Source organism: Mus caroli, unplaced genomic scaffold, assembly GCF_978045245.1.
Source record: "Mus caroli unplaced genomic scaffold, Mus_caroli_1 scaffold_8, whole genome shotgun sequence".
NCBI classification, from domain to species: Eukaryota; Metazoa; Chordata; class Mammalia; order Rodentia; family Muridae; genus Mus; species Mus caroli.
The window spans coordinates 82,173,160-82,199,592 of NW_028227263.1; the positions used below are offsets into that span (position 1 = coordinate 82,173,160).

Here is a 26,433-nt window from a genome sequence, read left to right on the forward strand (position 1 = left end):
AGTCCAGGTGAGGCATCTTTGTTCCCTATCCCCAACACACACACACACACACACCCCTGTGATGTCACTGGCCGAGAGGGAATGCTATGATCTGAGTCCTGCCTTTCTCAAAGCTTCTCCACCTGCCTGACCTCTCTCTGTTCAAATGAAATCATCTAGGTGACTGTGGATCCAACTCAAATGCAGCTACCTCTAGGCATTCATCCTCGTTCCCTGCCCTTCCCATAGCTCCCCTCAGGGGGCCTTGCTCCCCTGTCCCACTAGAGGATATTGGGGCATCCCCAGTGGCTGAACAGGCCATTTGCAGGAGTGCATCAGACATTGGAGCATGCCATTGGAGCTGTCCAGAGTTCCCACCCTGGGATTAACAGAGGTGGGACACATGAACACTGAATTAATAGAGCACTGCCCAATTACACAATGCATCTGTGCTCCTCGCGGTTCAAAGGGAATCAATAACTAACGAAGGGGCAGTAATTGGCTGCTTTGCCTGATGCGGAAATCTGGAGAGATCCCAGCCTCAAAACCATGGGCTTAGAGGGCTAACTAATTGAGTTCTTCAATATTGACATTTTGTTTCAGTCATGCCCACACCTAATTGGCCTTCAATTCCTAAGCAAAACAGGTACATTCAGGGTTGTTTTGAGAGCAAACACATTGTACCTCCATGTGTCCCTGCCGTATAATTTGGCCGTGGGAGATGACACACAGTAATTGAAGGCAGTGCAAGTTAAAAACCAGTGTCCCCCTAGAGTGACAGAATGGGGCTAAGTACTCCTCCTCAGTACTGGTAGAGTGTTCTGAGGCCGTAGTGATGAGAGGGCTCTGATACACAGGTGAGGTCCTCACTGGCCTGCTCTGCGGCGTTCTCAGCTGCAAACCTTTGTTTTATCAAAAGTTTTCCTTGCAAATCATTCCACACGAAAACGCCTTGTGGGTTGTTGTTGTTGTTTTAGCCTGTGACTAATTAGCTTGGAACAGCTGAGACATTTTATAAGCACCTTCGCCCTTACGGGAAAGGGGATTGCTAATGAAAATAAAAGATTCCCTTCTGTCGAGATTAAAACAGCTGATAAAATAATAGTTTGTTTCCAACACCTCGCTGGCTTTTCCAGCAGGAGGAGGAGAGGGAGAGGTGCCTGCAGGGTAGATGGTTTGAATGTCTCTACGATGCATTCAGGAATACCAGGTGTGAACCTTCACTGTAATGCTTAGGGTGTGCAGGTGGCTGTGTCTCATTATTGGTTGGTGCACATGTACCCCAGGAAGCACAAAATGGTACAGGCCCTGCAGTCAGAAGAAGGGTGGCCATGGGGGTGATCTTAATGATAGGAACACAAGCAGACCTGGCTTGGTCAGTGCAGGCAACTGCAGCAGACTGCTTACACCCAATGGCTTAAACAGCAGAGCATTGCTTCTCTATATAAAAACCATGTGGCTGTAGATATGGTATGTGCATATGTGCAGGCCACCTGTTAGCATCAAATGTCTTCCCCTGTCGCTGTTCAGTGTATGCTTTGTTACAGGGTCTCCCACTGGACCTGGCTGGGGCTGTTTCAGTTAGACTGGTTGTCCAGCGAGCCCTGGGAATTCACCTGTCTCTGTGATCTTTCCAGCACTGAGCGTGCTGACACCCACACCTTTGCCTGGCTTTCCCCCTCCCCATCATGGAGCTGGGAGTCCCCAGTGTGAGAGAGAGTCAGTAAGGTCAGGCTCTGGCAAAGGCTCCCTTCCCCGCTCATGAATGGCTGATGCCTTGTTTCTACTATTACACACCAGGGAGAGGAGGGAGGAATGGGTAGTCCTCTTCCCAAGTCTCTCACATGGGCACTAATCCCACAGGAGCTGCATCCTCCTGACCTGCTCTCTGAAAGAGCCCATCTCCTGATGCAATGGCCCTGACAGGAACATTGTCAAAACATGGATTTCTGGGGGATAAAACTATTCAGGCCACAGGACTCACTAACACTACAATGCATTTAAATGAGCTGAATTAATTTTTTTCATTTGTATTCTTTCCCAAAACATCTATATTATTGACAACTAAGTCATAATTTATTAAGGATCTTTTCAATGTACTGTTGTGCTTTGAACTAAATGTTTTCAAATGTAAATATTAAAATGGAAAATTGTATCTTAATTTCTGCTGACATTCCTTCTTCTTAAAATGTAATAGATACATTTTAAGGGTATTGATGGTTCAGAAGTTAATGACATAGGCAATTTTCCAGCAGCTGTTGACACAACATACCCCTGTCCTGACCCTTTTGTGACCTTGCTCTTCTGCCTTGGGTCTTTTTCAAGTAGCTCTCTCCACAGGTCATAGGCAATAGGTCACAGGTCACCACTCAGAGCTTAGGTCTTAGTCATTATTTCCAGTCACTGCTCTTGGGCAGTAGTCACTACTCATGAGCCTCAGGTCATGATCTCAGAAGGACTGTCCTGCCTCTCATGGCAGAAGGATAGGAATTTGATACTGTGGGTTGCCCTGCCTCTGTGGCAGACTCTACATGGATGGCATACTTCTGCATTGTGGCAAACTTGCCTAGTGCTCAGCCTATTCCAAGGGTCAGGAAGGCCTGCCCCCTCCCACCTCAACAGTAATTGCACTCTAAACCCCTTCCCTGGGTTCTGTAATGAGGGGTGATGTCCCTTCCCTCTCATAGACATGAACCTCCCACGCAGGTGCCTTTATGCCTGGACATTAAATCTCTGTAATCACCTTAAATCTCTGTAGAGCCAGACACAAACATCTCATGCCACAGCATATCAAACATCATACATGCACATGCATACATGCACACACACAGACACACACACACACACCCCAACATGATCCCACTCTAACAGTCTGGTCATGTCCCATCTGGCCCCAAGCCTAGCAAACCTCCCCCCTGGCCTCCAGGTGCAGCCATTTAGCTCTCAGCCTCACTTCTCCTTTCTGAACACAAACCATGCTGTCCCCAGCCTGTCCTCAGCACTCTCTACAAGACTGCCCAGGATGGCACACCATGAATAGCAAACGCTGCAAGGGTGCTGGTCTTACCAGTGGCATCTTCTGGGTATGAGGTCAGGAACAGATGAAACTTTTGTCAGATGACAAATCGGATAGGCACAGGGGTGTGAGGCACTCCATGGGTGGTGCCTCTTCATGTGGTGGCCTCCTACTCCCAGCTCTAGTACCAGCTGAAGTCTCCAGTGCCCCATTGGCTACCTCCAGCCTTTCCCTTTTTATTTCACATTGTGTTGGTAAAGAAAGAACCAAAAGCTACTCATCGCCATAAAGTCCCAGGGCAGCCTGGCTCTAAACATTTGTCATCTGGAATTTAATTAATGTTTTTCTTTCATCCTTCTTTATGCTACCTTGGCATTTATTCAAAAAAAAAACCCTGTAATTGTAAGACTGATTCAGTACAGACCTAGAGAGTTATGACAGAATCCCACGATTTTTCTGAGAAGAATGTTGCACAGTAAAAGGTGTTTCCTCAATATTCTATGATTCTAAATGAACCTTGAGCTCAGTGGAGCTCAGCATATAAGACTGCACTTGTTTTCACCCATCTCCACGATCAAACAAACACTATGATCCAAGGGACTTACAGGATAGCAGATGTACTTGGTCTTACAGTCCCAGAGTGATAAGAGGGCATCACCATGATAAGGAAGTAGCAGGCATCACAGCAGATATGGGGGTGGCCGCAGCAAGCCGAGGACATACATTTTAAACTGAACGCAGAGAGAACCAATTGGGAGCATGACAAGGCCTTAAGGTCTTGAAGCCTGTCTCCAGTGACACACTTCCTCCGGCAAGGCCACACCTCCTAAGCCTCCCCAAACAGTGCCACCAGCTGGGGACAAAGGGTTCAAATGCAAGTGCCTGTGGAGGACATCTAAACACTCTCTGACCTCTGTGAAAACACTAGAAACTTGTTAGATTATAGGCAGGTGCATGCATGTTAGGCTAGATTAGGAAGTAGGAAACCCTACAGTATATTAATTCTCTTCTAGATATTTTTCTATGCAGTATCAATTTATATACACAAAAGTGTTTAACCCAAAGCCAGAGCCATTATAATACCACACAACAGTGTCCTACATATATGGAAAATATACACCAAAGCCTCCAGGAGAGACCTGAAATCAGGGATGGTTCCTAGGTACATATATCCACACTATGCCTTTCCCTATACATATGCATTTACATAAAAGTTTGATTTATACAGTAAGCAAAGTGAGAGGTTGGCAGGAACTAAAAGCAAAATTGACTATTTGTGTAAATATGCTATAATACATTTTTAAAAGATTTATTTTTATATCTATGAATACTGTATCAAGCATGTATACCTGCATGCAAGAAGAGGGTACCAGATCACATTATACATGGTTGGTTGTAAGCCACCATGGGATTGCTGGGAATTGAACTCATGACGTCTAGAAGAGCATCCAGTGCATCCAGTGCACTTGACCACTGAGCTATCTCTCCAGCCCCATAATACATTATTTTAAATGTGCAGTAGGTTTTTGTTATTGTTGTTGTTGTTGTTGTGTTTTGTTTTTTGTTTTGTTTTGTTTTGTTTTTGTTTTGGAATTTTCTATTTAATGTTTCAGGGCCACAAGCAATTTTTTTTAATTTTTAATATTTTTATTACATATTTTCCTCAATTACATTTCCAATGCTATCCCAAAAGTCCCCCATAGCGCCCCCCACTTCCCTACCCACCCATTCCCATTCTTTTGGCCCTGGCATTCCCCTATATTGGGGCATATAAAGTTTGCAAGTCCAATGGGCCTCTCTTTCCATTGATGGCCAACTAGGCCATCTTTCGATACATATGCAGCTAGAGACAAGAGCTCCGGGGTTCTGGTTAGTACATCATGTTGTTCCAACAATAGGGTTGCAGATCCCTTTAGCTCCTTGGGTACTTTCTCTAGCTTCTCCATTGGGAGCCCTGTGATACATCCAATAGCTGACTGTGAACATCCACTCCTGTGTTTGCTAGGCCCCGGCATCGTCTCACAAGAGACAGCTATATTTGGGTCCTTTCAGCAAAATCTTGCTAGTGTATGCAATGGTGTCAGCGTTTATAAGCTGCTTATGGGATGGATCCCTGGATACGGCAGTCTCTAAATGGTCCATCCTTTCATCACAGCTACGAACTTTGTCTCTGTAACTCCTTCCCTGGGTGTTTTGTTCCCAATTCTAAGAAGGTGCACAGTGTCCACACTTTGGTCTTCATTCTTCTTGAGTTTCATGCATTTATCAAATTGTATCTTATATCTTGGGTATCCTAAGTTTTGGACTAATATCCACTTATCAGTGAATACATATTGTGTGAGTTCTTTTGTGATTGTGTTACTTCACTCAAGATGATGCCCTCCAGGTCCATCCATTTGGCTAGGAATTTCATAAATTCATTCTTTTTAATAGCTGAGTAGTACTCCATTGTGTAAATGTACCATAATTTCTGTATCCATTCCTCTGTTGAGGGACATCTGGGTTCTTTCCAGCTTCTGGCTATTATAAATAGGGCTGCTATGAACATAGTGGAGCATGTGTCCTTTTTACCGGTTGGGACATCTTCTGGGGTGAGGGGAGAGGAACAGGTCCTGAGTACTCACTGGCCAACCAATCAAGCCAGAGGACAAGCTTAGGGGGAGACCCCATCTCAAGTCAGAGGGTGATAGAGGAAAACACTGAGCATCCTACTGTGACTTCCACATGCATGCACATACTCATGGATGCATGTACCACACGCAAGCATGCCACAGACCCACACAGTGCACATGCATCCAGATGTGTGTGTGTGTGTGTGAGTGTGTAGGGGGGGAGATGAAGAGAAAGGAGGAGAGAAAGATTTGGGAGTTAAAAATAAGTCTTAGCAAGTAGCCAAATTTGCAGATATAAAATTCACAAATAATGAGAGGCACCTATCTGCCTCCCCCTCAGAGCTGTAGATTGCTTTCATGTTTTCATTCAAACGTTTCATTTGCATATTTCAGATTTATGGTCTTCAAATTCTCCCCTGTGGGTGGCGTGGCATTGCCTATGGTCCTCCATCCATAGATGATGGGCCTGGTGTTGTTTATCGTGACCTAAGACTTTCTTATTGATCTGCTGTGTATGGCTCCTGGCTCTTTCCTAGAGCTTTTCTGCTCTGTCCAGTTTCCTGCTTTCTTACCGTTTCCGTTCCACCTTACTCGCTCTGTTATTATAACTAGATCATTTACCCACGAGTTCCTCGGTTATGCTTTGGGTGTTGGTAGCTTGTTTTCACCGCTCTGGAATTTTCCAACCTGCCCTGTAGAAGGAAACTTGCTGTTGGCAGCAGAGCTGGCTGGAGTGAGCGAGCGCCTGTGTGCTCATGAACAGGCCAGGAGGTGAGCGCAACCCGCAAAGACTGGTAGAAATATTTAACATTTAAAGATAATACCAAATTATTTTCCATAATGAATACAGTTTTCAGTTCCTCCTGAAATGTCTCAGCGCCCTTGTTGAGTCCAGTACGTGGCATAGTTATTTATAGAATTTGTCTGCTCAGCAGCTTATCTTGTGGTTTTGATGTGCATTTCTCAGCTATTACTGAAATCTGGCTCTGCCTGCCTGCTTGCCTGCCTGTCTTCCTTCCTTCCTTCCTTCCTTCCTTCCTTCCTTCCTTCCTTCCTTCCTTCCTTCCTTCCTTCCCTCCTTCCTTTGCTTCTTCTGTCTTTATTTATTATTTGTTTATTTATTTGTGTGTGTGTGCCTGTGTATGTCTGTGTGTGTCTGTTTGTAATCTGTGCCTCTGAGTGTGCCTGTGTGTTTGTGTGAGTGTGTCTGTGTGTCTCTGTGTGTGCCTGTGTCTCCGTGTGTGTCTTTGTATGTTTCCTTGTCTGTATGTATCTGTCTATGCTTCTGTGTGTGCTTGTTTTGTTTTGTGTGTTTTGTTTGTTATTTTCTGAGCATAACCTTTTTAATCTGTTTGGCATTGCTCTCCATGGGTGTTGTATGGACAGCTATTTCTCTTGATACTGTTGACTAATTCATTCTTTCCATAAAAATCCATTTTTTGCCTCATTAGTCACACATCAAGTTCTAATATTTCTTTGCATCCTCTTCTGCCAAATATGTCTGTATTTCCTCTCTCTGCCACAGTGTTATTCCTTAGTATCTGCAGGGTATTTCTGAAGATGCCCAAGTTCCTTATAGAATATGAGCAGTGTTAGCATATATCTTGTATTCTTATGAAGACTTAGAATAACATGGTGCCAGCAATGTGAATTCTATGCAGATGAGTGTTTTACTGTATTGTTTAAAGACAAGAACAAAACTCCACGGGTGAGATGGCTCAGTGGATAAAAGTGCTTGCCCTGCTGACATTGTGAGTTCTTCTCTAGAGTTCACAGTAGAAGGAGAAAACTGACTCCCCAAAGTTGCCTTCTGACCTCCACACATGCATCATGGCATGGGTTTCCTTGCACCCTCACCCCCCCCCCCAAACACACACACAAGAATTAGAAATAAATGAATATTTTAAGTGTGGGTGTGTGTTCACTATAGGTTCATTTTCCCCTGAATCTTCCCATCCACAGTTGGCTGACTGTATAGATAGGAGTTCATGGACAGTGAGACTGTGCCACACTGTCATGACTGTCTTGACTGCCTTCTCTTTCTGAGTACCCACAATCTTCCCACCCTTTTCTGTCTTTACTCATGAGTATGCACCTACTTTCATTGCTAATGCCAATGACATTCTTTGAAGAATACGTCCTGGTTCTGGATGGAATGCAGTATGGAGAATGTGTAGTGCAATCTGCTTTGTCTGGAACAACACTGCTTGAGCTTCATACTTAATTTAACTATTGTTCCTATATAAATGATTACATTCTAATTTGAACACTTCTTTTATTATCTCATCAGCCTCCTGCCCAGAGTTAATAGTGAGTGCTAAGAATTTTGCCTCATGTCCTACATCTTCGCTGCAGTTTCTTGAATTACAGAAATCCCTGTCAATTTCTAGCATGTTGAAATTCTTTAATACTAGTGTTGAAAAAATCCTATATTATATATCCATATTGAGATGACTATAACTATATAGTGTTTTACATTTAACATGGCCAGTAGCATTAAGAGAGTGAATTATATTAAAACAAATAAACTTAAACTTGGTGACATTGTGGAGTTTTCACAGGTAATAGAGTTTAGCTCGTCAACATCTTATGTAGGGTATTTGCACCTCAATTCATCTGGAAGAATTTTCTTCTGTTTTTCTTTTCACATCTAGTTCAGCAACACAGCTGTTGGAACAGAGGCCACAAAACATGCCGCGTTCCCCTCACTTTTAAACTACTTCATTGAGAAGTTCATTCTGAGTGTTTTGATCACATTCACACCCTCCCCTCATTCCTCCGAGATCCACACCTTCTCTACCAACCCAGTGTCCTGTCCTTTCAGAATTTCAAGCTCATCAGGTGTAGTCAGTCAGTGCTTCTCATATCCTCTTGGATGTATAGTCTTTCACTGGAGTGTGCTTGACCCACCGGGGGCCACACTTTAAAATAAAACTGACTCTCCCTCTCTCAGAAGCTATCAATTGCTAGTCTAGCTCCTTAGCTGAAGTTCCATTGCCTGTGCGGCATTCCTATGAGAAGCAGCCCTTAGTGCTCAGAGCCAGACCAGTCTGCTTACATTCCCAAGTCCTAAACAGGATGCTTGCATCCTGAACACAAAGCTTACTGCTACCCCAGCTCAAACTGGTGTCACTCAGCTTTTTTTTTTTTTAGAGAGCAGCCTTATTTTAGCTCCTTTCCTAGGGTCTGAACTCAAGCTATCCAGACAGACTTCTGCATCCAACCATGGCCCTCTGCAGAAGCAAATTAAGTAGGTCAGGACCTGCTCCACAATTTTCAAATTCTTTGAAAAAAAATAAATGTGGAAAATGGAAGTCACAGTATGCATATGCACACACACATTAATTATACTACCAAAACCAAGAGGGTTGTTTCATGTGTCTTGTTTTACTGACTCATTTTCTACATTACTTTATGAAAACATTAAATTTGTTTTTTTTTTCCTCTGTGTGTGGTTGGAAATGTGGGAATTAAATACACTGTTTCCTTCTAGCTTCAACTTAAAATTCAAAAGAGCACAATGAGATAACACATTCATTTTCAAGTGATGGTTTAGGGTCCCTGGTTTTAAACAAACCATTCTACCATCTACAGTGGTAGAAGTCATGGCCTCTGGCCTTGATATTCTTTGAGATGGAATAGGAATATTTTGTATTTCCACCATAGGGCCTGAGACTTCACCTCCTTTCAAACTAACAAACCAGCCTGTTGCTCCTGGTTGCTCCTGGTTGCAGTTATTTCTATGACAGAAGACAGGGGACTCCTGGTTTGGAGATGGGAAGTCTAATTGCTCACGACAGAAGCACTGTGCAGAGTTGACCTGTGTCTGCCCTTGGTCAGAGCTCCCATCATAGACTCTTGTACACACAGGGATTCTGATGCCTGCACACAAGGTGATTCGGGTGACAGAGGAGGAATGTAAAACCTGAGGAGTCAGTGCCTGCATTCCAAACCTACACTTTGTCTGGGTGCATGTCACCTCCTTCCTCTTTCTTCAGATTGCTCATTGCAAAGTCAGCCCAGGAAAGTGAGCTGTGCAGAACAATCAAGGTCTCAGTCAGCAGGGACTTGGAGGTGTGCCCACAGCCATGGCAGACTGTCTCCCTCCCGCAACACAGATCAGTAATGTCAGGTCAGAGCCCTCGGTCAGTGTCAGACACGCCAAGGCAGTAACCAGTCCAAGGAGTAGATAGCTAAGATATTCCAGGTAAAGCCCAACGCCACCCACATCCAATTACATCAGGTATTTGTTGTCTCCGGATCTCAGCTTCATGTACAACACCCTTGCTGATAATGGCCTACGAAACCCCTTTCATTATTCAGAGAGAGAAAATATGTCAGAAGAGAAAAAATGAGTACATGAACCAGTAGAAAGGAATCTAGGAGCGTGTCATCTGTACAAGGACAGTCCCAGAAAGACAAAGGAATCAAAGTGAGCTTTGGGTTTCCTAGTGTGTAGATCCGTGAGTTCCCCTTGCTGACACCTGTCTCTAGGCATTACGCTGTCAGTCTCCAGATTTACTTGGAAAGGAGAGAATTTTCAGAGAGTTCATCATGTGTCCAAGTATCTAAAACTTTTCTTTTTCTTCTTCTTGCTCTTGTTCTCTGTGTGATGTGTCTGTGTGTGAGTTTCCTGGGTGTCAGTGTTAATAACCTTGGAGAGTAACTTGCAGAATGTGCAGAGGTCACACTCAGTGTCAGCAGTGACAGATGTGCTGGTTCCAGGCTTGTCGTTTCGACCGGCCGTGGAAAGGGACTTTACATGGGTGTTAGCACCATGGAGCTCTCCTGAGAAAGCCGTCGCCAGGGTAAAGGCATTGCTTAAAGCAGAAAGAGACTTTAAGGAAACACTAAGACCTAACTCCAGTGGTGTACAGCTAGAAGAAGCCAAACACTGAAGCAGCTGGGGGAATGGTGGGAAAAGGAGTCAGTTTGGCATGTGTTTCAGATAAACACACTTCACAAGACATAGAGCAGTGTTTGCCTCGGGACGATGCATATCCATAACAAAAAGTTATGAGGCTGGTGGGAGTGTATGCAAATTTTGTGCTATTTTTAGGACATTCATTTCAATGACAATGGGTCATGTGGTCATTAAAGTTGAAATTCCGGGTGGTTTTATTCTATTTCTAGCTACACTGCATTGATAGGGATCACTGTGTTAGTTATAATTTGGAATTACCCTCAGAGATATGTAAAATAGATAAAGAAGAGTTCTTTTGATCTTCCAGAGTATGGATCTCATTGCAAAGACCCATCTTCTACAGGACGTTGGCTGGGGAATCTTGACCCCTGCAGTGTGGTGGCTCTAGGGTAAAACTAGACCACTGGCCACCTCAGGACATCCTCAAGGCCAAGGTCATAGGACAGCTCCTCCTCTCATTTGCCAGCTCTGGTCACTATCATGAGCTGCAGTCTTACTTTTCCAACTGCTGTCTGGTTTGTCTGTGGAATAGCACCCTGGCAATTAAGCTTCTCCATGATATACTTGTTTGAAATGGTCATTTTCTGTAACCTCTGGGGCTGCTGGAGTCTCATGTTTACTCTCAGGAGGATCACCTCTCCCCCCCCCCGTGCCCCCCTCCATCTCTTCCTCCACATTTCAACTATTCCCCCCCTGCCCCCACCCCACCCCCCACCCCTCCACACTCAATTCCAACACAAGACTGTCTTGGCCTCTGGAGTCTCACTCAGACACTATCTCCATACTTCTGTGGTCCCTGATCACACCCCTCTCCAATAGCACATCACCAGGCCCTTCAATGTTTCCAGACTTTCAATCAACTAATATTTGCTGAGCTCCATTGAAGTTCAGGTTCGGTGCCACACCCTTCAAATTTCTTTCTTGTTCATTTGTACATTAAAATCTTGTTCCCATTTTTCCAACATCGGCCATTTTCATTGGTAACTCGTTCCCCACATAACACAGCTCAAGCTCCTTACCCTCTCTCTGGCATGGTGCCTGTGTCCTGTTTCGTGACCAAGTTCTTTAGTGACTGCAGGAGCAGAGAGAGCACATGAAGTGGCCATAGCAACTTTGCACAGCCTGTTCAGCTCTGCCATGCTGTGAAACAAAAAATACCACCCAGAGCCTCTTCCCAAGGTAGTATAACCAGGGAATTACCTCCTGCCTGAAACAACCACTAAATGTATGGAGATGCAATAAAGGACTGAGAGAAGGTCAGCAAACAAGGGGAGTCCCATAGTCCCCGCTTCTGCTAATTTCCCGAAGAAACTTCCCAGGGATCAGTACTAAGGAAAGGAACTTAGGAGCCCCCCTGAGACTTCCTGGACTGAGGAGACACAGCTGAGAATGTGAGATCACCAAGCCAAGGAGTAGAGTTCTCAGGATAGAGTTCAGGAGAGAGGAGACCTGCACATAGACGGAACTGTGGGCTCTGAGGAGGGTGTCCCTTGGGTATTCTGTTGAACACTGTTAGCATATGCTGGGGAAGAAGCTACTGAGGCCAGGGAGAGACATTTGAAAGGATTAGAGATGCAGAGCCTGGGCTCACAGGGCTGGGCAGAATCTGATTTTTCATGTTGTTTAAAGGCATCGAGATGGCTTTACCTCCAGGATGGGAATAATAAACCTCAGAGTGAGGGTTGCTAGATCTTAACATTCAGAATCCTTTTTCTGACTCCAAATTCACAATAGGCCACACAACCATGTGAACCATGGAATGCCATGAGCTAAATCTATCCTCCATAATATTGTCACAATCATCCCTATTGTGTATCTCACAAGCTGGCCTTGGGGGTTCAGAGAGAAAGGAGTAGACAGTCACTTCTGCAGTGACAGACAGAACACTGGCTCATGATGATAGGAATAGGCCTAGAATTGCTGCTGGACTAGACAGATGGACAGACACAGATCACCACGCGTGCACAATGTCAAGTCACTTAGGACATCATCTTCTATTTCCTCTCAAGGATGCTTACCCTTTGGTAGAGCATCATGATTAACCTCAAAACCCTTGTCCTTCCATGAAAAGATCATCTTTATTGGTAGCTTTTGGGATGAATCTATTCTGCCTGCTCTAAAATGTTGGAGTTGAATGAAGTATCATTGGTCAGTTTTGTGAATTTTGGTCAGGTTTTTGACTCCTGTTTATGGCATGGATTTGAAAATGAATTTCCTAAAGAAGAATGAATTACCTTTTGACAGTTAAATACCATGAAGTAGACCCTCTAAGACAACGAACAGTGCCATTAAGTAGACTGTCCAGGATGGAAAATAATGCCATGTTGCTTGGTGACCAAGTTGAAAGCACCTTTTGTCATCTTGTTAAACTCATTGTTTCTCCCAGTGGTCAGAGTCTCAACTAGTGCTACAAGGAAAGAAAAATAAGCAGCAGAAAAATTTTCAGAGAAACAACATTTGCAGATGACTTGATTCTCTGCATAGAAAATACTGAAGTACCTTTAAATATGGCTAGAACTAATGAATTCAAGACCACAAGATATCACATGAAAACACACACACACACATCACATTTCTTTATACTCACAATGAGCATGTTAAAATTAAAACGACAAAAAATGAGCTACAGCCTAGACCTTATCCAATAATTAACTCAAAATGGATCATGGGCATGAACATACATTACATGTTTAAAAAAGAAACATACGAAAATGTTTAAGTATTTAGAGCTAGGCAGACTTAGTACACAAAGCATGGTCCACAGAGAGAGAAGCTGGGAGAGGGAGGGAGAGAAGGCAAGGGAGAGAGAGAGGGGAAGGAGAGAGATTGGATGTTAGAACATAAAAACTTGTACTGTTTGCTCATACTTAATATTAAATGTATTCTAAATACTAAGTACATGAATACTCATGTATCCTCCATGAGACGTTCACACGCAGTAGATTGAGCATTTCCCTCTTCCAAATCCATCTGCTGAAATCCCGACCTGGTGTGATGTTGTTACGGCATCAGGCCTCTAGGAAGTGATGGGGTCATGAAGGTGGAGTTCTCCAAGGATTTGAGAACCCAGAGAGCTTGCTGCCCTGTTCCCATGAGATGAGGCCTCAGCAAGAAATTGGTCACCAGATCTTATCCTCAGCCTCCAAGGTGGGAAGCAAATGACCTGTTGTGATGGCTACCCATCTGGTGGCATTTTTGCCATTGCCCCCAAACCTCAGGCACCACGGGAAGTGCTCAGAAAGATACCCTGCAGTCCGAAAAAACAATTTGCAAATCACACTCCTGAGAAAGAACTGGTATAAAGAACATTTAAAAGTCAGGAATGAAAAGGCAAACAAGCCAATGGGAAAATGAGCAAAACCTGAAAGACATTTTACTAAAGGGGAGCCAGATGGCAAATAGCAAGCAAAGAGAAATTGTTCAACATTTTTTATGCATCAGGGAAATTGAAAATAGAGCTGGATTAGTAAATCCACGCATACCTATCAGAACAGCAAGAACAGAAGCCACATAAAATGTTTGCAATGATGCGGGGAAACCGGGTCACTCATGCACCACGGGTGTGAATACAAAATGGCCCAGCCATCCTAGAGAGCAGTTTGACTCTTCTTTACAAAACCAACTATGCAATAACCATACCCAGCGATTGCTGTCTCGAACAATTGCGGCAGAGAAATAAAAACCTGCAAGTTTTATTTATATTAGTCTCAAATTGCTTATCGCCCAGGTACTCCTCAACTGGTGATCGTTAACTAATTGGGGGGACATGTATATGGAGGACTACTACTCACTAATACAGAGGAATGAACTGTTAATGTGTACAACAGCCTTGGTGGATCTTAAAACAACTGTGCTGAATTAAAACAAAATGCAAAAGGTCTCATGCTTTCTGATTCTATTCATATACTGTTCTTGAAACACGTATTGCGGAACAAGCTAGTCATTGACGGAAGGTAGTTGGGGGTGGGAAGCAGTGGGGGTGGGGTGAGAAGGGTGTTTATAAGAAGTAGCATGTGAGACCCACAGTGTTCAATGTCTTGACTGTACTGTCAGTAACCTGGCTGTAAAAGTGGACTAAGCTATGGTTTTGCAAGATTCTACCTACGGGTTCGCATGATAACTCTGCATTATTTCCGACAATTAACACGTGAATCTGCACTTACCTAAATATAAAAAGCACCATTTAAAAACTTGACACTTTACTAAACATTCATCAGAGTGTGGAATGTCAGTATGATTGATAAAAATTACCCACCTTCTTACATGAATCTCCCAATATTTTCTTAACTATTTTACTGACTTCTTAGCAATTATGAAAATTATGAAAGGCGTATTTTAGTATTGAGAACAGTTTGAGCTGCACAGTCAAGAAAGAAACAAATGTGTGTATTTTAAAGGCTAATTCTGAGTATGGCTATAAACTACAGCCATGCATAAAGCCAACCTGTGAAGCAGCTGACTGCTGGGCCCGTGCTGGACCAGACCCAGACTTACGTAAATGTGCCCTGGACTCTGTGTCTGTGTGATGAGCAAGAGCTGACCCTTCTCCTCCTTCTTTTTCTGCAGGATCTCCTCTTCAGTGTCTGTGCCCTCAATGTCCTCTCCACCATTGTGTGTGCCTTGGCCACAGCCATGTGCTGCATGCAGATGGTCTCTGCTGATGTCCTGCAGATGGTGAGTGCCCTCAGTCAGCCCCAGGCCCTTTCAGAATGGCCAGTCCGGCCCTCCCTCCTCTAATCATCTTGAGTCCAATATAGAAATACAGAAATGGCTCCTTCTGGGTAGAGAATCATGAGTTCTGTCAGTCCAAATGCCCAGAGAGCGTTGGAGTCACCTCCTGCTGCCCTCTGAAGAAAGGCACTCTCTGTTTGCTGCTGTTGCCTTACTTCAGACATCTGCAGAGTTCCATGGTATGATAGAGTACATCCCCTGCAGAGCCCCTGGAAGGTGTCACTGAGTAAGTGGAAGCATTGCCTTGCTGGACACCCTGCAGACCCAGAACCTTCAGAGCAAGGCCTGTCCTTCTTCAGAATTCCCTGTAATAGATGAAATTTGAGGTTGTTAGATGAAAATGAAAAACGGCTGTCCTTTACTTGTGAAATTTGCTAATTAACCCTGAGATCATGGTCTAGTGACCCTCATCTGGTGTTATGGTCAGGATCTGTTTTTTTTTTTTTTTTTTTTAAGTCCTTCTGCTCCCGTGGGGGTGGTGAGGCCAAAGCAGGGGTCACATGCTTATTAATAAACATCTCTGGATACACACTTTATAAATTGTGATGGCTCTTTGTTGTCTCAGCATGAATGGACCACGGCCTAGGGTCCAATCCATTATTGTGAAACTCATAGTAAAGAGAAGTTGGTATTGGTTTTAGTTTAGGAGACACTCTTGTGCCCATTCTCCCTTTCCCCCTCCCATCTGCAGTCTCCGTCTGCCTTAGTTTGTTTTCTCTTACTGTAACAAAATACCCAAGACCAAGTAATTTATAAAGAAAGCAGTTTTACTTAGCATCCAGTTCTAGAGGCTGGGGAGCCCAAGATTGCACAACTGTGTGTGGTTAGTTTCTGATGTAAAACCTCATGGCAAATTGCAGAAGGGAACGGGGTATGTGTAGGAGATAGAACGGAAGAACTAACCTCCTTTTATTTTTTAACAGCCCTGCCTCCAAGTGGTAGCTAACTCTGCTTATTAGAGTGAGTCCTTGTTCCCTCTACATAGTATTAATCTATTCATTCAGGAGGGGCTGATTCCTGTTATCCAAGTACTTCCCAGTAGACCTACCTCCCAACAACACCATTTTGAGCTGGGACAAACCACATCCTAGCCAAGGCTCTCTATGTGCATCTCTATGTCTTTCAGCCTTACCTGCAAGGCCTCTGTGCCCTCCACCCAGCGCTTTCTGCATTTCACGAAAGGATAATTTATTCCTGTAGTGGGTTTTTCTTTTAAATCTTCCCCCATCACCCACCCTTTAGCAGTGCATCTGTTAATCAAGATATAAGGCCAGAGTGCATCATTACCAATATGTTAAAATCCGTTGGTCCTAATTGTATGTGGCATGCAGCCTGGCACCCACAGCATACATCCACACAGCTGTCATAGCGAGCTGGCCTTTCTGAGAGGTCACAGTATTCTGAAAGGTGTCTAATTAAGCAGTTATTCAGCAGGATGAACTTTTGGCCTCATTCATTGAGGCCTCGTGTTGGCAATTTTCTCCAGCATGCTGTATAAAGGAAAGGTTAAATACCAGAAGGTTCTACCCATCTCAGTAAAGTTTGCTATTGATCTGTAAATATCACACCAATTCAGCCAAACTAACAGAACTAAAGTCTGCAGAAGATAGCAATATGTTTCCCCCTACTTTTAAATACGAAAATGAAAATTGCCAGCTAAATAAGAATAAGGTATATTCTAACTGTGTAACCTTTTAGAATTAAACCAAAACACACATTGTTCTTATTGGAGGCCATGTAGAACAGTAGGCCTGGGGTCATGTGTCTGACATGTCTACATCTGGGCCCTACTGTCTTTGCATATGTGGTGACTTTGAGCACATCACTGAACCCACTTGCCCAGTAGTTTCCTCAAAAACTGCTGATCTCTGTTACTTTTTTGTTTGATATTTTTATTTGTTGGCAGTGCAGGGGATGGAGCCTTGCATAGGCTTGGCAAAAGCTCTACCACTTTGCTATGCCCCTAGCTTTATCTTCTTTTTTTTTTTTAATGTGGTGGGAATATCAGCCAATTACTGAACATCACAGTAATGACATCACAGCGGTAACATCAGTTATGACATCACAGTGGCACCATCACAATAATGACACCACAGTGGTACCATTGCAATAATGACATCACAGCTATGGCATCACAGTAATGACATCACAGCACTACTATCACACTTAAGACATCACAGTGGCACCATCACAGTAATGACATCACAGCAGTACCCATCACAGTAATGACATCACAGCTATGGTTGTCACAGCTATGACTTCAAGTGGTTTTGAACATACTGTTTTACTATACTTTACTAACTGTGGTGCTCTGTAAACAAGCAAATTATTATGGAAATTATAAAGGCTATGTCTGAATTTTCTGTTATGATGACAAAATACCCTAGGGTAGATTCCTATAAAGAGATTATTTAAATCACGGCTTTGAAGGCCAAAGGGTCAAAACAGCATGGTGCCTGCACTCATCAGTACCCCTGGCCTGTGTCACAGCATGGCAGATGGCATAGTGAATGGCATGGTGGATAGCATCACAGTGGGAGAAGACATGTTCATAACAAACTCTCTGAACTGAAAGCATGGCATGACTTCCTTCCGAAGGCCTTGCTCCAGTCGGCTATCTACACCCCCACCATTCCCACCTTCCTAAGAGACCTCATCTCTGAAAGGTTCCACACCACCTCCATGCTAAGGACCAACTCTCCAACACAGGGACAGTGAATGACTAAATGCACACAAGCCATAACAAGGTGCCACCAGAAACCTGGCTTAGAAGTAGGAATACTTAGGCTTGCTGCTGGTGAGGCCTTCTGTGGCCATATGCTATGGGACAGGTAAGGGTCTGGTCTCCTAGTCAGACTGAGCTATATGTGCCCAGAACCATGGGGGGAGTCAGAGGAAAGAGCGGGTGATAGCCATGGTAGCTTTGAGACCAGCTTATAAACTTGTAGTCACATCTCCACCTACTGGTCTTAGTTCTTTAGTGCTAAAGGCCATTAAGTATTTGAGCCTTTCTTTCCTGCCAGAACTGCTGAGATGATAGATCATATAGTATATGTGTCTTAGTTAGGGTTTCTATTGCTGTGATGAGACACTATGACCAAGGCAACTCTTATAAAGGACAACATTTAATTGGGGCTGGCTTACCGTTCTAAGAGGTTCAGTCCATTATCACAATAGCAGAAGCATGGCAGCATCCAGGCAGGCATGGTGCTGGAGGATCTGAGAGTTCTACATCTTGTTCCAAAGGCAAACAGGATAAGAATGACTTCCACATGGCTAGAAAGGAGGGATCTCAAAGCCCATCCCTACAGTAATACACTTCCTCCAACAAGGCTACACCTACTTCAAGAAGGCCACACCTCCTCATGGTGCCACTCCCTGGGCCAAGCATAATTAAACTATCACACTATGGAAATGAGTTTTTTAAGAATAGTGTGGTCACATGGTGGGCCACAGTTGGTCCAGGCTGGCTGTGGTGGCTGCATCCTGGAAGAAGTGGGCTGGCCCAAGGGGGTTGTGAATGTACCCTGTCCGATGGAACCAGGATATTTAGGGGGATGCCTTGAAATCTTTTCAGGCTTCATAGTGCATTTCATTCAGCTATTTAATTAAAGGAATACTATATGGTTATTGGAAGAAGCTAAATTAGATAGTAGTACATAAAAAAAATAAGTTAGTGACCTTCCTTACCTGCCCATGGAAGAGACAGATGCTAAAGCTTTGCAGGGAGCCCTTCTATTCATCCGTTATATCTGAGTGCCAATCGAGATGCTTATAAATAACCGTCTTCCCTCCGGTCCCCCTCCCCCAGCCTCGTGGTTGTGAGGTGTTACCCGTGGTAGTTTAGATTTGTACTTTTCCCATGATTAATGATGTTGATCCTCTTTCTGTGTGTTTAATGGCTACTTATAGATCTTCTGCAGAGAAATGGACATTATTGTGCCCATTTTTAACATTTAGTCATCTCTTATTGCTGAGTCGTAGAGTTCCTCGTTCTCTCTGGATTCACGTCTCTCTTCAGACGTGCACACATGTTTTCCCCCTCTCCCGTTGGTTATCTTTATACTTGGTCACATCTCAAACCACAGCATTTTAGTTTGAATAAGGCCCAGTGTGTCTTTTGTGTCCGTTCCCGCTTTTATTTTGGTGTCCTGTCTCCCTGTCACCTAATCTTAGAAAATGAAATTATTCCTTCTGAAAGTTCTGTAGTCTTCAGTTGATGTTTAGGGATATCTTGAGTTGAGTGTCACGTACGCCGTGTGGCAGAGGGCCAGTTTTGTGTGGTTCCTAGCACCTTTTCTTGAAATGAAAATAGTAATAGTTGACTAGTGACACTGGGTGGTAGTGAGTTGACCACAGATGTATGGTTTTATTGGGGACCCTCGGTTCTAGTTCATTAGTCTTCTGTCTACCTTTATGGCTATCCCATGGAGCCTTGGTTACCATGTTACAAGAGCTTTTAAGAGAGTCCTCCAGCTTCATTTCTCCTCAAGATGGTTGTGAAAATTCTCTCCCCCTGTATCCTCTATGAATTTCAGAATCGGTATGTCAGTTCCTGAAAAATAATCACACTGAGGTTGTATTAAATCTGTGTGGCAGTTCTGCCACGAGCCGCTCACCACAATCTCAGTGTCATCGTCCCTTGTTTTGACATCTCAGTTCTGGGTGCATTTCCATCAGTGAGCTCAGCTGGGTCTCGTGGTACTTGCCAATCATCCTTCTGTTGCTTTTACTCGAGATTCTCAAATTGAGAAGTATTATTTAAGGATGCATGTCTCTGTGTGTCTAAGTGTGTCAATGTGTGTGTGTATGTGTGTGTTCGTCTGTGTATACGTGTCTGTGTGTAGGTCTGTGTATGTATGTGTCTGTGTGTATATGTGTCTGTGCATGGGTGTGTCTATGTATGTAGGGAGGGTGTGTGTCTGTGTGTCTGTGTATATTTGTGCCTATATGCATGTCTGTATGTGTGTATATGTCTGTATATATATATATATATATATATATATATATATATATATAAATCTGTGTATCTGTGTGATACTGGAGATTGGACCCCAGGTCATGGACATGCTTGACAAGTGCCATACCACAGCCACAGCTCCTCTAAGAAGTACTAATTCATGACAAGAACAGTATGGGGCAGCCGACCCTGTAAACATTTTGCAGGCTCCTGGTGCCCACTCCTGATAACCAACACTAAAGGCTGCTTTCAGAGAGAACCGTAGGGTACTTCGGATACACGCACCCAGCTCCTGCTGCCGTGTGTAACTATTCTCCACACAGAGGTGCTGGGCTGAGTCCCAAATGCGTGGCACAGGCTGACACATTCTGTTTGCTCTGTGGCCTTCTTAGCTGATTTTCAGAGCCACTGGGCTCCTGGGCGTTTGCTCTGTAGTTTGTACAGGCAACTCAAGGTCTTTACCACACCCCGGAGCTCAGCAGCACTGTTAGGACTTTAGAATTCTAAGTACCCACATCTTCCTTATCATTTAAATGTGTGTTGGGGATAATTAGCTGCAGTTAGAACTAACATCATGAATGCCTGCGACAGCAAGCGTTACTCCTGTTGTCAGAACCACTGAAGCCCAGACACTCTAACGTGCAGAAATATTAGCTGCCTAATGATACAATTCTGTTTATTGATATAGCTCAGTAGAGATGGCGTTTTTACCTCCTAAGTGTCTCCAGTGTCGTTTCTGGTTTTGTTTGTAAAAGTAATTTCGTCCCCTACCCCCTGCCCCCACTGTTTCCCTCAGAGCCACCTTCGCCTCAGAGGTATCCTCAGCTGTTACATAGCTTAGTTTGCCACAGTCATCTCATAGGATTGCCCTGTGTTCTCACCTCTGCTCACAGGGTTCATTAAGTAGAACCCCCTAGGAAAGGGCAGGTGGGTGTTCGCTTTGCATAGGCCTAATAAGTGTGAACATGGAACTAGCAGGTGCGTGGGATACTCAAGGTCATACCCCACCCCCAGGAGTTTGCCATCCAGAGAGAGCCAGAGTGCCAAAGGAAAGCTGGGGACAGCCTCTGGGGGGGGGGGCAGCTGGAAGGCAGTGCTGAACAGGGGCCAGGCAAATCCCACCAGGAGACATCCAGACTTTTGCCGACCAACCCTGCTCTTCACCTTGTTCCCTGCAGCAGATCAGACATGGAGACACCAGACAGAGCTAGAGACTATGACAGAGGCTTCCGTTTGAGCCTTTTGATGCTGCTGAGTGAATCTGTGACAGAGGATGGCATTTCATATAACAATCCTGGTAGCTCCAAGCAAAGGGAGCCTGAGACTGATAGGTCAGTAAAGTGACCAAAGTCACGTGGTGCTCAGCGGTTGGCCAGTGTCTGTAGACCAGGCATTTGACTCATAGTTTGAGGTCCATTAACCTCTTCATGGTCTCCTCCAGTCGATAGAAGCTAGGCTGTGTGGGCCGAGCCTAATTTTAGGAGCTTTGTGTTGTAGGCCTTTGGAAGCTGCCCAGGGCCAAGTAACTGAAGTTCTCAGTGCCCCTTGCTTTCAGGGACCTATATTCCCGGAAGAAGCCCCCTCCCTCCTAACAGACAGGACCTAGGGTCTCAGGAGCATACTGTTATTATATGAATGACAAACCCAGGGTGTATCTGTGAACACCTCAGCCATCTTCCACCCACAAGTGTCCTGGTGTCTGTGTGGTTTAGATAGCCCAGGGAAGACAGAACCAGCCAGGACAGAAGAGATGTCTTACAGCCCATTTCTTACCCTCCTGAGGAGATGCAGAATCACGCTTTATACCTGACCATGTTGTTGTAGACATGAGGCTCCAGAGCAGGGAGCCTGAGTATGGAGGATGTGGGCTGGCAGACAGACCTTCCAGTCACCAATGTTCTGCCTGGGCCTAAAGGAGGCCTGGCAGCTTGCCAGGTAAGAAGGAGCTAAGTTGCTAGAAAGAGGAAACAAAGAACGTGTGGTCTGAAGGATGGCTGAACAGACCTTGTTCAAAGCAGGGGGTGTTTGGCATCGGCTGGTGGGAGGCTGGAAACTGGGTGGGATTCAGTGTGAAGAACCTTGATGAGCAAAGATTTTTTTTTTTCCAAACAGCATGAGCTCATCTGGGCTGCTTTAAAAATAGCTCCTGCACAAGATGGAGGCTGCATCCCAGAAGCAGAGACTAGGCAGCTTGCTAGCTTTCTGAGCTGCCCTGTTGACTGCTTCTTGGGGGCAGAAGGGCAAGAACACTACCACAGCAGAGAGGTATCCATCCATCCACTCAGCCAGTGCTGGCTGAGTGTGTGCTGTGCTCCAATTAGGAAAGAACAGGGCAGTAAAACGAAGGCAGCCTGACAGTCTATGTAGTCACTATTTTCTGTTGCTGTGATTAAAGCACCATGACAAAGGCAACTTATAAAGGAAAGCATCTTGAGGGGCTTAGAGTTCCAGAGAGTCACAATGCATGGCAGTAGGATGAAGTTACGGTGATAAGGTGGCAGGAGCAGTGGAGATGAAAGCTCACATCTCGAAGCACAAACAGGATAGGAGGCAGACAGATAACTGGAAATAGGAAGGGAGTCTTTAAGAACCTCAAAGTCTGCCCCCACTGACACACTTAATCCAGCAAGGGCACACCTCCTAATCCTTCCCAAACAGTTCTACCAACTGTGTTCAAACTCCAGCATCTCAGAGCAGAAGACAAAGCTCTCCAGCTTCACCTTGAGCTGCAAGGCAGACCCTGTCCTCACTGGACACACACTATCGGTGGAAAGGAGAGAATCCTGTGAGACTAGTGGGCTGCCTCTTAGAAAAGGCAAAAAGCCTAGGAAAAGGCTTCACTTGGCACTGGGACTCTGGGAGTTTCTGTAGAGATGGGGCCAGCACAGCCCAAGAGAGGCAAAGTCACTCAGAATGGGTGCCCTGGTCTTTTTAACCTTTGTCAGGCCTCTGTGTGTCGGGTGGTTTTTGCATCTCATTAGTTTTGCTTGAGTATACTTTTATTGACTCTTCTAACGTCTGGTAGAGACTAATTCAAAACATTTCCTTACTAGACCTCAAGAACATTTGTGCTCTCCTTACCATGGAGCCATTGTGAAGCAGTTGAGGAGCAGGCAGGAGATTTAACAGTTTCAGAGCCAGAGGATAACAGCACACATCCAGCCCACTCACGGCCATCAACCCCCTCCCCCTTTAATTTCCAACAATTAAAGAAACAGCAATGAGCCAGACTAGCTGAAAGGGCAGGGAATGTGCTATGTGTTGGGAAGGCTGGTGGGGGCCATTTTTAATCGGATGCATCCCTCATTCAGATATAGCCATCAGCCCATAGCACACTGATTTCACTGCATTAGATCATATTCTGAACCCTGGACTCAGCCCTGCTAGGACAGAAATTCTCCAACTCTCTGCCCCTGTGTCTGCACCAGCCCACCCTATCCCTGCCACCACATGGTACTTCCTTCCACACAGCCCTAACATCGTCACTGCCTCCTATATATCCCTAGAATTATAATTGAGTAGATCCTTATTGTTTTGCCTTTTTGAAACACATCGTTCACTGGTCATCCGTTTTTGAGCCTGGATGCTCTCCTGTAGCCCCAGCCTTTGCTACCCCCTAGTTTCTGATGGTCCATTTAGATATCATCTGCTTTGTGAGTGCACACCCCCTGTTCCCACACTGATTGGAGGAGTGTATTTGCTACCGAGGCTGTGCTTAACTGTGTACAAGTGACTGTTTCTTTCCACTTACTTCCCAGAGCCCATGCAGTGTGGCTTATTTCACACCTATAGATGAAATAGTGTCTCAGGGCATTTCTGTGGAACATGCAATCTCTGGCAGGAATGACCCACAGGTGGAAAGAGAAACAAGCATTAGTACTTCTATTACAGCGATCCAGGCAGACAGCACTCATTAAAGTGTGTTTCCCTTGATACTTTTAAGTGGCATCCCGTGTACCTGATTTCCCCACAGAATTTTCTGGAGCTCATGGCTGACACTCTTCACCTTTAGAGCAATGTCCTACAAAGTGTGTGGATCCCTAGACACTAGTGTTCCAAGGGGCCACAGTGAGCTATAGGGAAGTGTGTCAGACGTGCCAGGCTCGAGATACAGGCCTGAAGTACTTTGCAGGGCTCAGAAGGGGACTTGTGTATGGGGCATGTGCCAAGTGATCAGCACATGATAGGAACTTGCAGAGTGAGCATGCTCAAAGTCTAGCCTTTCCTCATGAAGTGCTTTTCTTTTGAAGCATGCATGGCAAGCATCCTTTAACTGCAATGTTGAAGCATTAGAGTCACGGGAGTGAGGTCTCCCAGTGAGAACTGTATTAAAGAAGTTTCTAACCTCACCAAGAAAAAAAAAAAAATCAGAGGTATTCTGCCTAGCCATGTGGGAAGCAGAACAGAGGGCGGCTTCCAAGGTGGCCCTCTCAGAGCTGTCCTCTGTCAAGTGTGTGCTTGGTGGTCATGGCTTGGCAGCTTGAACAATGAGGTGTGGGCACTTAGCGCCATTGGCCACCAGCCATACGAGATCTGGGGTAACGCTGCTTCTCTGTGCTTTCCAGTTCTTCCCACATAGGTCTCACTCTGCCAACGCTGCCTGTGTGACTCCCCATGGCACCATTCTCCACCAGACTCTGGACTTTGATGAGTTTATCGCCCCCCTCCCGCCTCCGCCCTACTACCCTCCAGAGTACACCTGTACACCCACGGCGGAGGCCCACAGGTCAGTCTTCTGTCCGGTGTCCTGAGTCCCATGATGCTTGAGAAGGAGGAAGACAGGAAGCATCTTGGGAGGAGGGGTGGAAGGGACTAGAGTAAGAACCAGTACATCAGATACTTGTGCCTCCTACGGACAGGGAATGAAGAAAGGAGCTGTGACCTAGAATACAGCAAAAAGGATATTTCTTTCCTTCTTCTTCTTCTTTTTTATTTTGTTGTTATTGTTCATTGGGATATTGGCGGTGAGATGATGGTTTTACTTTGTTGTTATTAGAGACAGAGCCTCACTATACAGCCCCCCAGGGTGGCTTTGATATCTCTATGTAGCCCCCAAATGGCCTCATATTTATAATGCTCCTGTCTCAGTGTCCAAGTATTAGAATTAGAGGCAAGCATCACACAGTCTGTCTCATAGGCCAATGATGAGCTTTTAAATATTCTTACATGTGCACGGCTGCTCCCGATTGACAGTCATCACAGAGCGTGGAACATTAATTAGAAATTTCATCAGCTTTATCATCATTTTAATTGTAAATGACAGAGCTGAAGTGTTTAATAAATTCTGGACATTGTTCCAGAAGAAAGACAACAGTTAAACCTGCCCTAGCGTTCAGGCTTTGGTTTCTCCACATGACAAGTTGATCACAGTCAACACTTGGAAATGTCAGACACTGCTCCATCCTCAGGGAAGGACCATGTCATCTCAGGCATGCTGTTCCATCCTGAGGGGAGGACCATGTGATGTCAGACACCATGCTCCATCCTCAGGGGAGGACCATGTCATCTCACACACTGTGTTCCATCCTCAGGGGAGGACCATGTCATGTCAGACACCATGCTTCATCCTGAGGGGCTGACTGTGTCATGGATTGTTCTGTTTTCTAGGGGTCTCCACCTGGACTTTGCCTCCTCACCATTCAGCACTCTGTACGATGTTGCCATCAACAGCCCTGGCATCCTGTACCCCGCTGAGCTACCCCCACCATATGAAGCTGTGGTGGGTCAGACACCCGCCAGCCAGGTGAGGCCCAGCCCTTACCAAGGTTCCTCTGCATGCTCTGCTCCTGGCTCTCAGACAGAGTCACCAGTGGTTGCCCTATGTTGAAGCCTCTTCATGCAACATATGTGTCCCTTGCATAGACTTTAGGATGCTGATTCTAGCTCCAGCCCAGAATCAATGTGTAAACTTGCACTTTGGATACACAGCTTAATCCCTGCGACAGGACACACAGCCCAACTCAGATGTGTCTGCTTTCCACGCTGCCCAGTGTGTCTGGAGAGGGCACAGAAGGAACTGGGACAGCTTCTAACCCATGGCCAGAGCAGAAAGAGCTGGGCTTGTGGACTGAAGACTTAGTGCACCAAGGCCTGCCTTGGCCATTGTTGCATACATGGTCTAATGGATCTATAAGAGGCCAGTCAGCCCTAAGCCAGGAATGCGCTTCTATTGCCAGGTATCTGGGACTTTCTCTAAGCTGTGCATTCTGGG

At 45.0% G+C, this 26,433-nt stretch overlaps 1 protein-coding gene across 2 annotated transcripts in view; it reads left to right on the top strand.

Annotated features, from left to right (window-relative positions):
• Nucleotides 1–26,433, top strand: part of Entrep2 (endosomal transmembrane epsin interactor 2) — a 411,884-nt gene that overhangs the window by 366,551 nt on the left and 18,900 nt on the right. For both annotated transcript variants that reach the window (XM_085841670.1, XM_021167781.2), the window contains 3 exons: nucleotides 15,098–15,205; nucleotides 24,788–24,948; nucleotides 25,830–25,965. In XM_085841670.1, the coding sequence (XP_085697796.1) occupies nucleotides 15,098–15,205; nucleotides 24,788–24,948; nucleotides 25,830–25,965 (405 nt within the window). The remainder of the gene's footprint in view (nucleotides 1–15,097; nucleotides 15,206–24,787; nucleotides 24,949–25,829; nucleotides 25,966–26,433) is intronic.